Source organism: Thamnophis sirtalis, unplaced genomic scaffold (genome assembly GCF_051295495.1).
Source record: "Thamnophis sirtalis isolate CommonGarterSnake01/CBP01778 unplaced genomic scaffold, rThaSir2_p1.2 scaffold_3, whole genome shotgun sequence".
NCBI lineage: Eukaryota > Metazoa > Chordata > Lepidosauria > Squamata > Natricidae > Thamnophis > Thamnophis sirtalis.
This window is the reverse complement of record NW_028261383.1, coordinates 119621417-119635615: the sequence shown is the minus strand read 5'-3', so window position 1 is coordinate 119635615 and position 14199 is coordinate 119621417. Positions and strand designations below refer to the sequence as shown.

Genomic DNA, 14199 nt, shown 5'->3' with positions numbered 1-14199 from the left:
GATCTGCCTACCTCAAAGATTTCAAAACCTGCAATATCCAAGACGCCAATGAAATGTTGTCTGGGCAACTTGGTGTCCAGCTGTTGATTAATACGAGCTACCATCCAGAAGAAGAGTTTTTCATAAACAGATTTAGAAAGTGCATTGACAGCATGATGAACCTATAATTATAAACAATTAGCAACAAATGAAGATAATGAGCCACTATTATTTATTTATTCATTTATTTATATCCCATCTTTATTATTTCTACAAATAACTCAAGGTGGCAAATATAGCTAATATTCCTTTCTCATCCTATTTTTCCCATTATAAAACACCCCTGTGTGGTGAGTTGGGCTGAGAGAGAGTAACTGTTCCAAGATCACCCAGCTGGTTTTCATGGTTTAGCCAGGACCTGAATTCACGATCTTGCTTTCTAGCCTGGCACTAATATTTGCATAGAGAGCTGGTTTGTTCTAGTCGTGCCTTCACCACTAGAACAAACTTCCTCTCTATGCACATATCAGTGTAAGGCCAATATATTTTCCTGCATTTCTTTCTACCTGATCTCACTCAAATCAATTGATCACCAATTACTTTATATTTAAAAAGGGAAGAGGAATTATCCTGGATGAAGTTTGGCATTCCTGCATTTGTTTTGCTATGAAATAATGAAGGGGTGAGTGTGAATGTCCTGCCTTAGAACTGTCTAGTTCGCAGTCTTCTGGTTTCCCAGGCTTCAATTATAACCAAGAGGAATCATCTCTCCTATTATCTGTATTATTCTGTCAGCTAAGAATATTTCTGTCTTTGAGAAGTTGTTTCTCTTTACCCAGGAGCAAATTAGAAAAATCAGTAGCAAAGAATTTTAAAAGACATTTGCATGAATCTCTAAAATGTACTTAAGTCAGACTGTAATCTATTTTAGAGATCTTCATATCTCTCCCTGAGAAATATGAATGGTAATTGGCATTGTATGTACTGTAAGTTATTATCTCCAAATCGTCATTTTCTATTTGCCCAATTGCCAATACAGGACATCTGCCGCTTCTTGAGTGTAGGAATAGATAAAGTTGTCATCTACCAAATCCCTGTTCATTGCAAACATATCCTTGCCTCTGCTTCAAAACTGATCTTTTCCTCAATCCTACAGTGAAATGTAGGAACAAATGGACAACTTGTCCCCTTTGTAGCAACAGAGTAATAAAGGTAAAATAACGGGCTGGAGAGAAAGGAGGGTCTGTTTAGAATTAAAGGACAGAATGTGGGAAGTGGATATGTTCCCCCAGAATGTGGGAAGGATCCATGGTATGCAAATAAAATAGTGCAAAAGAAGAGGAGCTAATGGGGACAAAACAAATAGAGTTACTGATAGATTGGCCCACAGAGGGGCCAACCAGCAAGCATTGTCTGTGTGAATGGGAAAGGCAAGCAGAGGAATGACCAATCAGAGCCTGCAAATGCACTTGGTCCCCTGCTAGACCATTTTTAAAGTTAGCATCAGGAAAAGCCAACTTTCATGCTGCAGACAAGTAGTTTAAGTTTCCATTTGGAATTGTCTGTAGCTGAAATGCCTTCCTGTTGAAAATTCACTGCATGCTCCTTACAGTTCTTGTTAGTGGAACTTTTTTTTCCTAAATGGCATTCCAGCGATATAATCTAAATAGGATGAATGGAACAATTTCCTTCAAAGTAGTAATTCTAAATTAATGAACACTCTGAATAGAAGAAATACACATCCTTGTTGTTTGACATATGGACTACTAGGTGGTTTTGATTTGTTACCTATACTCACCTGATCCACAGTTTGACCTTTGGTCACATACTCATTTCCCACTTTCACCCGAGGAAAGCACAGGGCTTTCAACAAATCGGAAGAATTTAGGCCCATCAGATAACCTGTCTTGTCAGCCTCTGTAAAAAACCCACAAGAAAAAGGCTTTGTGAAACTTTAGTAGAATATTCGGGATTGTGAAAAATATAACCAATGAATTGGCAGCACAAGTTAAAAGCAGGAAAACAATACTGACATTTCTGGACAGAGCACATTTGTGAAATTCAGCCTTTGTCCAATCCTTAAAAATAAAGGTAAAAGTTCCCCTCGCACATATGTACTAGTCGTTCCCGACTCTAAGGGATGGTGTTCATCTCCGTTTCAATGCCGAAAAGCTAGCACTGTCCAAAAACATCTCCGTGGTCATGTGGCCGGCATGACTAAACACCAAAGGCACACGGAACACTGTTATCTTCTAACCAAAGGTGGTTCCTATCTACTTGCATTTTTACATGCTTTTGAACTGCTAAGTTGGCAGAAGCTGGTACAAGTAACGGGAGCTCACTCCATTACGCGGCACTAGGGATTCGAACCGCCGAACTGCCAACCTTTCTGATCAACAAGCTCAGCCACTGAACCACCGTGTCCCCTTGTCCTTACTTCTTATTGACTACTTACTTACTGCTTACTACTTGCTGATACGTCACCACGTCCAATCCTTACTACTCATTTAATCCTTACTACTCAGAACCCAATTAAAAAGTTAGTTGTGTATCCTCTCTCTTTTTCAAAACTCTTTCCTTTGTCACTCACATTCCTACCTCCCAATCAATAAGCAACCAAAGCAAAAAGTAATCAGTTTAATGCCAGTACACACTACAAAACATGCAAAGCAAATGAGGGAAAACAAGTGTTTCATTGCTGAAAGCTGAGGCGACATCCTTTATCATTGCTCTTTCCAAAGGAGTTTTGTAAATCATACAGTTGAATCATATGATCTATAAAATTTGAAAGCTAACTTGTGGAATTTGTTACCTTCTGTGCCATCTGGTTCTGCCTGCTCCTCTCGGGGTTTCTGTTTAAATTTCATGTTACCATAATGCATCACTGCTCCTGTCAGTTTATAAATGCCAACTTTCTCTTCCGAAGTAAAGCCCAGGATGTCTATAGCTGTCTAAAAGGGGGAGTGGGGAGAGAGTGTCACAGTTAGTTATGTTTTCAGACAGGAATTACATTCTTTGTTTTACATCATAATCATTTTTTCACTCACTTCTGTAGCTATAAGCTCCTCTTGGTCATCAATGCTCTGGACCGTAATTTCACCTTGGCTTACGAACGGATAGTCATATGGGTTTGTTGTAATGAGAAGCATTTCTGAAATATACACGGGAAGCCTTTCTGAAATTCTAGGGATTATTGTACTTTCCAATGCAGACAAAAACTCAACAGAGTAAAAAAAAAATCTTCCCCATATTATTTACCGCACACATTATCAATAAGATAAAAGGTTCAGGAAAATAAAATAGAATCCTACCTACCAATTAATTCTGGTTTCTTATTGGACATAATCTGGTAGAAAATGTGGTAACTCCTCTCAGCCTTTAGCTGAAAGGTTACTCTTGACTTTTCCAGAAGATCTATAACAGAAGGTCCAATTAATGTTTGCAAGTCCAATTTTGTAGACATTATGGAGACAATTTTCAAATTCAGCTACTTACAGGTCTCAATATCTGCAGAAGCCAGCTTTCCAGTGGCACCAAAATGAATCCTAATGAATTTACCCTACAGGGTAGAAAGATGGAAGAGAAATGTTTAATGAGCCACAACATATGGATTATTTTTGTAACTGAATATTTTGCTATGGTTTTTGTTCTATTTTATATTTTGAAGGTGGTACTGTTTTCATAGGAACTGTTTGCTGCTGAAGTGTAAATAGGTAAGTCACTGAATTTTAACAAATGTTCTTGTGTTGTTGTGTATATTCAGTTAAAATCTTTTTCTTGCAAGGATTTCTTAATAGGTATAGCATGTTTTACCACATAGGCAGGAACAACACAAATGCTCCAGTTTGGGATATTATTTTCACATCCCTTCCACTCCTTCCTATAAGTGAATTTAAAATGGAATAAGATGGCAGCTGAAGTCAAGATAACGTTAATGTTCCAAAACATTCTGGAAACCTATAAAATTGGCAATATAAAACTAACATGTAAATCATCCACTATCTATTGAACTGCCCAACTACAAAGCTGTCAAGCTTCAGTCAGACTCCATGCATCAAATGAAGTGAGTGGCAGCTCAAATAAATATGTCTTTTAATAAATTTGTTATTAGAAAAGGTGCCACCAGATTCCTTTTGATTTTTGGCCAATATTGACTAACATGGCTCTCCTGTATCAGTTCAGCGAGGATTTTCTCAGTATATCTGTATTGTTCCAAGAATGGAAGAGATAGATGTTATATTATGAAATGGTTATTACTGAGTAAACGAAAACAGCTTTGGGGTGATGGAAAGTAAACAAGCAAAGAATCCTCCTCTTTAGTTGGAGGACCACTCCCTGTAAGGACATATTTTATGGTGTTATATACCCAAGGGGCGAACACCCCCTGACTCACATAAAACAGGCACCCACAAACCTGTTCTTGTTTTAATAACCCACAGTCATGTCCATGGTGAAATGATATATTTACCATATTTAAGAACATAAAACTGACTCATTTTGTTAACACTGGATCTGGCATGTGAGGATGGGAGGATTAAAGCTTCTTCCCCATTACTTTATTTTTGAATATCCTCTCCCACATAAGAATTGGCAGCACCTGTGAAAATATCACAGCATGTAGTTTGAGCCAAAGAAATCTACTAGCCCAGTTGGAAAAATCTTTCAATGAATCTCTGAGGAAGGACATAATCATTTTGGGCAGGGAGGTAAGTTATACATTCATATCCAAGCTGAAATATCCCCCATACCAATTACGTCTTTGTATTAGGTTTTGAATTACGTTTTTTTTTAAAGCCTTTCATTGAATATGGGACACTTTTAATGTCAGCTTGAATTGCTCTACAGGGAATGAGAAAAGGAGCAGAACAGGCTGTCTGGAGAGGCTTGCAAGTAAATGTGTCACCTGCCAAAGATTCATCACTTACAAAACGGGAGGAGTTGTCATTCCTCACAGTCTTGGCATTCCCAAAGGCCTCCAATAAAGGGTTGGCACTGATGATTTGATCTTCAAGTGTCCCCTGCAGGAGTATTGGAAGACATATTTGAAAACCAAAAAGGGGGGGGGGGGGAAGCATTGCAAAATCTTGAACATAAGCGAGCTTAATTAAAGTAAATGTGACTGATTTTCCAATGAATGGATTTAGAATGTTTTTTTAAATGTTTTTTTTCCCCCATAGGACCAAGGAATGAGAAATCTGGAATTAAATTACCAGAGCACCTTCACTGAATTTCAATTAATTCTGACAAGTCCTTGTTTTCCACACAATATTTTTTTGCACCAAACAGGCATCACTCTTCCCTCTTAAGATTTAAATGATTTGTAATTGGTGCTCAGATTCAGAAATGTGCAAAATGTTTTGAGTTCAAAATGGGTTTGCTCTAACTTTACCAATAGTACAGAAAGCTCAGAACATTTTCACCCAAATCAAAACAGCTGTTTCAGATTTGAAATGCTCAGAATTACAAAACATTTTGCACACTGTTACTAGGTGTTGCATTAATTATTTTGCTCAAGAAAATAGAAGATCAGAAATTGATTCTATAAGCAGGAAATACATTTCGATCCCTTCACACTCCCTCCCCCCAGAAATGGTTCCTAAAAAGTTCTGTCAGAATGGAGGGAAAGAACAGAAGGAAAGAATTAGGAGGATAAGAGAGGGGGCAAAAGAAGGCAATACATTTTTCATAAGTCCTGCCTAGAATGTTATGATTCTGCAAACTAGAATTGCTGCTGGCAGCAGGAGAGCTTCATTTCCTGGGGGACTTAGAAAGTGCTTTCTTCAGTATATAGATTTCATGATCCAGTCACCTATTCTGTTTAGGGTTTAAAAAAAACTACTGTTCAACCATTTCTACATTTGTCAGCATTTGGGATGAAATAACTGAAATCATAACTGCAAATCACTGTAGTTTATGTCCTAGAACCTTTGTCAAAGGTTTTTGCTTTAACAGCATTGAGAGTAACTATTATGAAGGCATGAGAAATCAATTTCAGACAGTTATTAAGTATAATGATTATTTATTACAATTCCATTCTCTTTTATTTTTAAAAAAATAGAATAAAACTGTTTATGGAACTATGCAGTATAGACCTTTATGAAGGAGTCTTAATGTTATTATAGGTAGTCCTCAACTTATGTTTGTTTAGTGACTGTTCAAAGTTGCAACAGCACTGAAAAAAAGTGACTTATGACCATCTTTCACAGGTATAAACTTTGCAGCATCCCCATGATCAAGTAATGAAAATTGAGATGCTTGGCACCTGGTTCATACTTATGATGGTTGTATTGTCCCAAAGTCATGTGATCACCTTTTGTAACTTTCCAACAAGCAAAGTCAATGGGGAAGCCATATTCACTTAACAACCATGCTAGCAAATTAACAACCGCAGTGATTCACTTAAAAACTGTGGCCAGAAAGGTTGTACAATGGGGAAAACCCATTTAACAAATGTCTCACTTAACAACAGAAATGTTAGGCTCAGTTGTGGTCATAAGGCAAGGACTACTTATATGTTGTTACTTTGGTTTTAATAGTTAATAGTTAATAGTTTTAATTGATGAAAAGAATTCCACTGAACAAACTCTATGGAAGTTGAGACAGAAAGAATATAATTAGTCAGACTACCTTTGCTTAGAGTTTGGGGATTTTCAATTCCTTTATCTGCACATCTAGAATGAGATGTATTTTTCATACCTTCATCCCCGATTTTGACTCTTCTTTCTTCTTGGCGCCTTCTCCAGTAGCTGCAATTGTTGCAAAATACTGAATGACCCGCTTGGTATTGACAGTCTTTCCAGCACCAGATTCTCCGCTAGGAGGAAAAATCAATCATCAGGTAAAGAACTATTATTTGTATTAGCACTGTGTTACTACTGTAAACAAGCAGGACGAATCTGAAATGTCTACTTACGTGATCAGAATAGACTGGTTTTCACGATCTGCCAAAGGAAGAGGCAAAAATATATATATTTACAAACTACAGAGATGGATGCTGAGCCATGTTAAGTAGCGCCTCTGGAATTAATTTCATGAAGGCAGGGCTATTTGGGAGGGATGAGGAAGACCTTTGCCATTGCCCCCAACCCCTCATCCCTCCATACCAGAGGTGGGGTGCTACTGGTTCGCACCGGTTTGGGTGAACTGGTAGTGGAAATTGGGACTGGGTCGCTGAACTGGTAGGGACGGTAGGTTGGCCCAGCCCCTGAACCGGTTTCCTGGTTGCCCACGCCATTGCCAGCATGTTTTTTAAGCATTTTATAATGTTCTGCGCATGCGCAGAACAATTTACAGGCAACTGAACATGTGCAAGCAACATGTGGTGGGAAGTGAACCGGTAGTAACACCGGCAGCAACCCACCCCTGCTCTGTATTGTTCTTTATTCAACCTTATTCCCTTTCAGGCCTTCAAGCAGACTTACCAGTTAGCATGAACTGATATGCATTGTCAGAGATGGTGAAGATGTGGGGAGGGGCCTCAGAACGCTTTTTCCCACGATAAGCAGAAACCACCTCTGGATTGTACACAGGCAACCATTTGTATGGATTAATAGTGACACAGAAGAGGCCTGAATAGGTCTGCATGGAAACCAAAAATAGTGGTTAAAATCTGCCCTCTTTGAGATTTCAGTCCTGGTACGAGGTAAGAATAAAACATACGTAGATCATCCAAGAGCTGTAGCGCTCTTTAAGGTTATACAAAACAGCTGGTTCATGTAAATGCGTCAACATTGCCATGTCTTCAATTTTGTCAAACTTTGGTGGGTTCATTGCGTACACATCCTCTGGCTTGGCAATTATTGTCTGAAAGAATAAGAGGAAAAGCCTTCAGAAAAAGCTCAGAATTAGAGATTCAATCTCAACTCAATACTTTGAACAATCATATTGTTCTGTTATTAACGAGAAGCTATTGATAACATTACAGCCATTTCCCCCTTAAGTATAAGTATAATCTTTATTGTCATTGTACTTAAATACAACGAAATTGGTTTTAATCTCACCTGGTGCAAAATTATAGCAGAAATGAAAAAAGAAAGAAAAAGAAAAAAAATTAGCGTGTGCATGGAGTGATTGTGGTTGTATTTAAAAGTTTTACAGCCAAAGGATAGAAACTATCCTGATTGTTCGGCTGGCTATACTTTGATGTCTTCTGCCCGATGGTAGAAGTGCTTGCATCGAAGCTTAGATGATTAAAACTTTAACTTAGTCTTCAAATGCGACAATTGTCATAAGAATGAATGGCCCAGCAAATGACACTTCACAGTCTGCTTGTCTTTGGGACCCAAAGGAAATTTTGAAGGGAAAATCTATTGCTTATGCCCCCTCGTGCTGATGGTACTTACAGCAACTCAGCCCAATAAAATATCCAATCTTGCCCCATTTGCCTTCAGAATAATTGAGGAAGGAATTTATGGGATCAGGTTTTGCACCAATATATACAGTAAATGACAGAGCTATGTATTGATTCTAATTCCAAAAATCTCACATTGTACCAGAAAAATATTTTATTTTATTTAAAAATTGTTTCCCACCCTCTCCTCGCCCAAACCATGGAAGATGCTCACCCGGCCATCTGATGTCTCTACAGTAATTTTCCCACCTTCAGAGCTCTTAATTTTCCCTTTGGCATATTCCTCCTTGGGTTCACCCACATAGCAGTAAGTCTTGGCATCAAAGGGCTGGTTCTGAGCCTCTATTCGCTCCTTTTCAGATTTACGCAGGAAAGGGGCAGCCACCCCAAAAGCCTCCATCTCTGCATCCCTGCTCATGGCTGCAGCTAAAGGAGATACAAAAACCTTAGTTTGTTTCGTTTAAGGTTAGTACACCTGCTCTCAGTTACTATATCTGGTGATATGATTCACTATAGTAGATGCCTTATGTAAAAAAAAGCTTTTGTTAAATTTTGCTGATTTTTTTCTGAGAACTTTTGTAAAAAAATCAATATCAAAAAATAAGTAGAAGGGGAATGCATAACAATAATAACAAGGGTGGTTTGCTGTTCATTAAATAGTTGGGCAAGTGCAAAATCTTAAGTATCAAGAGACAGCACTTTGCAATAAATTGTTGAAAGTTAACAGGGGAAAGAAAGATATAAAACAATATAACATTGTAGGAAGAGCATTGAAATACAAAAAAAATGTTTATTCCACTATATGTATATAGTGATACACATACATGCAACACATACATTTTCTACTGATTTCCAAAGACTATGGGATATAAATAATGTGAAATGGATACAGGCAATATTATTTCTAATTAAATTCTTATTATTTTTCTATATTAATTCACTTTATATATCACCTTGATGTCCAGAAGCTACTTCCTTAAGTATATTTTTGCATTAGACTTTGTGCCACAATGGTCTGAGATGGAATGGGGTGGTTTGCTGAGGTTCTAATATGAGATGACTTCCAAACCCCAAATCACATTTTAATGGCTCATAAAATGGGGGAAGGGGAAATGAGCATATAAAATGAGTTATAAAATAACAAGAAATTCTGGGCAGGGGCAAGCTTTTTCCCTCTCCTGTTTTAATATAAGTGCAAGCTCAGCTCCTTATCATTCATCAGAAGCATTGAGAAGACCTGGTGCATCTCTTTGTCAGAAGAGGGGTGATTTAGATTATGAACTGTCCCATATATTTAAAAGGATGTCCAATGAATTGGATAGTTATTTCTGCAGAATAGATAGGGAAATGGTATTGAAGTGAGAAACAGCTACATCACTAAGCAACCTTGAGCAGAACAACTTGTAATAGACAACTAAGATTTTTGTTTGCAAAGCTGAGTTTAATGAAAAGTTGGCATTGATCTTCTTATCTCTTCAAAACAAGATTACATTCTATTCTTCCATCAAGAAAATCAAAGCACATAGATTTTCATCTCCATACTCAGAAACACAAAAGCACAACCTCCCTCCCAAACCCTCATCAAATGAAATTAGAGCACACAAGAGACCTATAGATACCTGCAATTTGCTGTAAAGAATAGACACTCAATAACCACACTTGGATTTCTCACCTTTTTATTATCTATTCTCAACAGAAAGAAGGAACTGGATGAAATGCTCAACCTGCAAAGGAATAGACAGAATATGTGATAATGCATCCAGGATCCCAGGCAGCCCAACAGCTGAGAATTTGTCATTCTTCCCATATGCAAAGGCTCAAAATACACAGCAAAGAATGGACTGCACAAGACATCTTCACCATAGAAAAGTGCCTTTAATCTCATGGCATTCTAAAATCCCCTAAAATAGTATAACCTGTACTTTTTTTAAAGAGAAAAGATCAGGGCAAAGGGAAACAAAAGAAAACTTACCCCTGACAGTCCGTAACCACCAAGAAACCTTTCACCTTTGAAAGCTTTTATAGGCTCTGATTCTTCTTTTAGCTCAACCCTTTTCCCTATATGGAAATTAGAGACCAGCCCTGCAATCTGCTTGCCACTTCTACCTTATTTTTTTTCTCCTGTTAATGTATTTTTAGAAATGACCAAGTTCACACATTATTTATCAGTTCTGATAACCTAGGGCAATCTTGTAAATGCACCTGTTTTAATTTTGGAAGTCAAGAACATAGTAGGAAGGAGATTATCTTCTACTTCAGAAACTTTACAGGCTTCTTATATGTTTATGATAGTTCTGTAGATCTCCTCATATGCTAGTGCTAATCTCAGCTAATTTTGGATCAGTATACATTAAGAGAATAAATCTATTTAGCAAAAATTCGTGCAAAGTAACATGAGCTGAGATTGTTCTGAGCTGAGAATTATGCAAAGGCTAATTTATGGCTGCGACATCATATATACCACTATTCAGACAATATATTGAGTGTGAATACTCAATATGCATATCCACACAGTTTAATAAAAGAGCTGTTGTTTAGTTAATACTGGGAAATACAGTATATAAATATATGCACAGTATATGCATAATGGATTTATTTGTTCATTTTCTGCTGGTTGTAGTCATGAGAAATTACAATCAACCTAGACTCCTCTTTTGTTTGTAACAAGATGGAGTACTAAAGAATGAATGGATAAATTAAAAAAATTATAACAGCTAAGAAAGAAATAGTTATAAGGGTTTGGGTAAAAAGGATATAGCCATAAATGTATAAAATACCTACAGTATATACTAATTAGCAGGCCTTAATAGTCAATAAAGAACTAATTATTTCTAACACCCATAGGTTTGCCCATTAAGCCATTATTGATTTATCACTATGTCTGCAGGCATGACTTCCTAACTAAGCATGCCAAAGAATCACAATAATGCTTTCCTCAAACATAGAATTAGGAACAGCTGATAAAAGCAGCCGTTGTGTAAAGCAAGACATCCAAATGAGTAACTGAGAGCAAATATATTAAATGGGAAATCTCTCAACTCTCCATTCCTTGACAGTGATTGCAGTGTTCCAGAACTCAGCTGTCATGATAGTAAGTCTCACTACAATAATGAGCTTCCCAAAGCAAACAAGATCCATCTCTTGTTACTGTAAATCAGAGGTGTCAAACTCGATTTCATTGAGGGCCATATTAGGGTTGCGTTTGACCTTGGGGGGGCTGGGATGGGTTTGGCCAGAATGGCAGAGGGTGGCAGGAGGCCGTCCCAGAAGAAAACGAAGATTGGGAGCCCATTTTTGCTGGCAGGGATCCTACGGGTCGGACCTTCGTTGTTTCCAGGGTGGCCTCACAGGCCAGATCTAAGCACCCCATGGGCTGGATTTGGCCCATGGACCTTGAGTCTGACACCCCTGTTGTAAATCATTAAACAATGAAACCAGGGTAAGAGACAAAACCATCCAGGACAATAACAATACAGAAATTAAAGGGTTACACTTTTTTTTAAGTCTAACAAAAACTAGTCCTGTTCTGGACAAAATTCTTACCCAAGAAATGCCAGGGTAAATAGTTTGCCTTTGGTTGCATTTAGAAGAAGGCCTCATGCCTTCACGGGAACCACCTTTGGTGAGAAGGTAACAATGTTTAGTGCGCCTTCAGAGTTTAATCATGCTGGCCACATGATTACAGAGACTTCTTCGGACAGCCCTGGCTCTTCGACTTTGAAACGGAGATGAGCACCGCCCCATAGAGTCAGGAACGATTAGCACATATGTGCAAGGGGAACCTTTACTTTTACTACTGTTTTATATTTGCTTTACCTGATGTTATGTTTTATAAGCTGCACAGAGTCATATATTTGAGATGCAGAGAAGAATGGACCAGCATCTCAGACACAGTGTTGCCACCTCACAGGCTTCTATTTCTCTGGAATTCTCAAACCTGTTTTAAACCAGATTTTGAGGGATTTCTTGACTGCCAATAAGATCAGGGCCAATCCCACTTCACCTCGTGTGATTCATCCCATTTTGCCCCTTATTACCTCTACACATCAGGTTAGAACATCATCCACTATCTTTCCAATCATGGAGAGACACTATATTGCCAAAAGTATTCGCTCAACCACCCACATAATCAGAAGCAGTTGTGAGCAAATACTTTTGGCAATATAGTGTAACTAACATCATCAGCACACTGATAAATAGCAGTTAGTTGACTTATATACCGCTTCATAGGGCTTTCAGCCCTCTCTAAGCGGTTTACAGAGAGTCAGCATATTGCCCCCACAATCTGGGTCTTCATTTTACCCACCTCGGAAGGATGGAAGGCTGAGTCAACCCTGAGCCGGTGAGATTTGAACCGCTGAACTGTAGATAGCAGTCAGCTGAAGTGGCCTGCAGTACTGCACTCTACCCACTGCGCCACCTCGGCTCTCACAATATCTCACTAATGACACTTCAAACTGATTAATGACTTCACCCATCTCAGTGGTACTCTTCATCGCTCGCCTCCTTCTCCTCCATCTTCCAAAACCATTGACTCAGTAGTAGTAGAACCATCGCAAGACAGAATTATTGTGCTCAATCCTTACAGGTGGTGTAGACTATAGTATCCAGCGCTGCTAAGAGATCCATTAGTTCAGAAGTACTGCAGGACCCACCCAGGTCCTGGTGGAGTATTCCATAAAAGTGACCAATATGTTTTCAATCTCATGCCTAGGTCTGAATCCCAGCAGAAAGGAACCTAAATAAATCATTTCATTTCAAATAGGATTCTTTATAGCAGGGGTGTCGACCTTGTGGCATCACTACGGTGTCATGTAATGTATCGAGACTTTTTCCCCCTTCCCTAAACCAGGTGTGGGCATGGCCAGCGTGTCTGGCCCACGGGTCGTGAGTTTGACAGACCTGCTTTACAGCCACTGCCCCATCACCCTTCTTCTCCAAAGAGAAAGTTTACGATCTAACTGAGAGATGGATCAACAGGACAGAGTGCACTACTCCTTCATTCAGGTCAAGACACACCCACACTCCTTCAAAAAAGTATACATCATCTCTCAAATTCACCTTTAGCTCAGAGCTCATGCTCTCAAGAATATTGTCCACCCACTTCAGAATCAAAAAAAAAAACCCATCAAAAAGACAAGTAACCTAATAAGACATGTAGTCTCAGTTATCACTGTTGTTTCTTATGGCACAAGCCGCCTTTAACAGTGGACAATATTCTGGACAATATTCTGTGAACCCAGTGAGAGTGGGGAAGTAAGAATGCTTCACAACCTTCATTCCCATGATGTAGGCCTGACAGTGGGCTTGTACTTTGGTTTCATCATTCCACATGTTTTGTCACCATTACTGAAAGCATCACTTCAGCAGTTCCAGAGCTCCCAAATAAACTTCAAAGCCTCCTGAAAAGCAATTGTATTCAATACTCTCATCATTTCTACATTCTAGGATTGAACAAGGCATATGGTAGTATTGTCTAATATATTTCTAGCCAAATCCAAAAGCATAACCTGCAGAAAACCAAGCAGATCCATTAGGCTTCCAGGAGGAACCATCTTAATTGGTTGCCCACATTCCGCACACTTTTTGCTATCAGCCTCAGTAGGTAGAGCAAACCAGGAAATCAATTCCACTATAAACAAAAAAAATATTCCTATTGAGATTGGCTACAATAACCAAATTTCCAAGTCAGATTGTTGTGTATCTTTTCCTCCTTCATATACAATAGTTCAGTGAATTAGGGAGGACTCTGAGCTACTTCTGAACATTATCTTCTTGTTCTGGTCTTTAAAAATGCTTCTTCCCCTTTCACCTAGGTAAGGAATCTTGCATACAAGTAGTCCTCAACGTATGACCACAATTGAGCCCAA

The 14199-nt window shown here is 38.5% G+C and overlaps 1 protein-coding gene across 1 annotated transcript in view; it reads right to left on the bottom strand.

Moving 5' to 3' along the window:
• LOC106554698 (myosin-3) overlaps positions 1 to 10317 on the bottom strand; it is a 32938-nt gene extending 22621 nt beyond the window's left edge. The window contains exons 1-14 of the mRNA XM_087709834.1: positions 10302 to 10317; positions 10002 to 10053; positions 8544 to 8755; positions 7639 to 7782; positions 7401 to 7557; positions 6893 to 6920; positions 6676 to 6793; positions 4905 to 4997; positions 3475 to 3538; positions 3295 to 3393; positions 3027 to 3130; positions 2792 to 2930; positions 1778 to 1896; positions 12 to 161 (exon numbers count right to left, since the gene is read on the bottom strand). Of these exons, the coding sequence (XP_087565960.1) occupies positions 12 to 161; positions 1778 to 1896; positions 2792 to 2930; positions 3027 to 3130; positions 3295 to 3393; positions 3475 to 3538; positions 4905 to 4997; positions 6676 to 6793; positions 6893 to 6920; positions 7401 to 7557; positions 7639 to 7782; positions 8544 to 8747 (1419 nt within the window). The 5' untranslated portion in view covers positions 8748 to 8755; positions 10002 to 10053; positions 10302 to 10317. The remainder of the gene's footprint in view (positions 1 to 11; positions 162 to 1777; positions 1897 to 2791; positions 2931 to 3026; positions 3131 to 3294; positions 3394 to 3474; positions 3539 to 4904; positions 4998 to 6675; positions 6794 to 6892; positions 6921 to 7400; positions 7558 to 7638; positions 7783 to 8543; positions 8756 to 10001; positions 10054 to 10301) is intronic.
• Positions 10318 to 14199: the final 3882 nt, after the last annotated feature.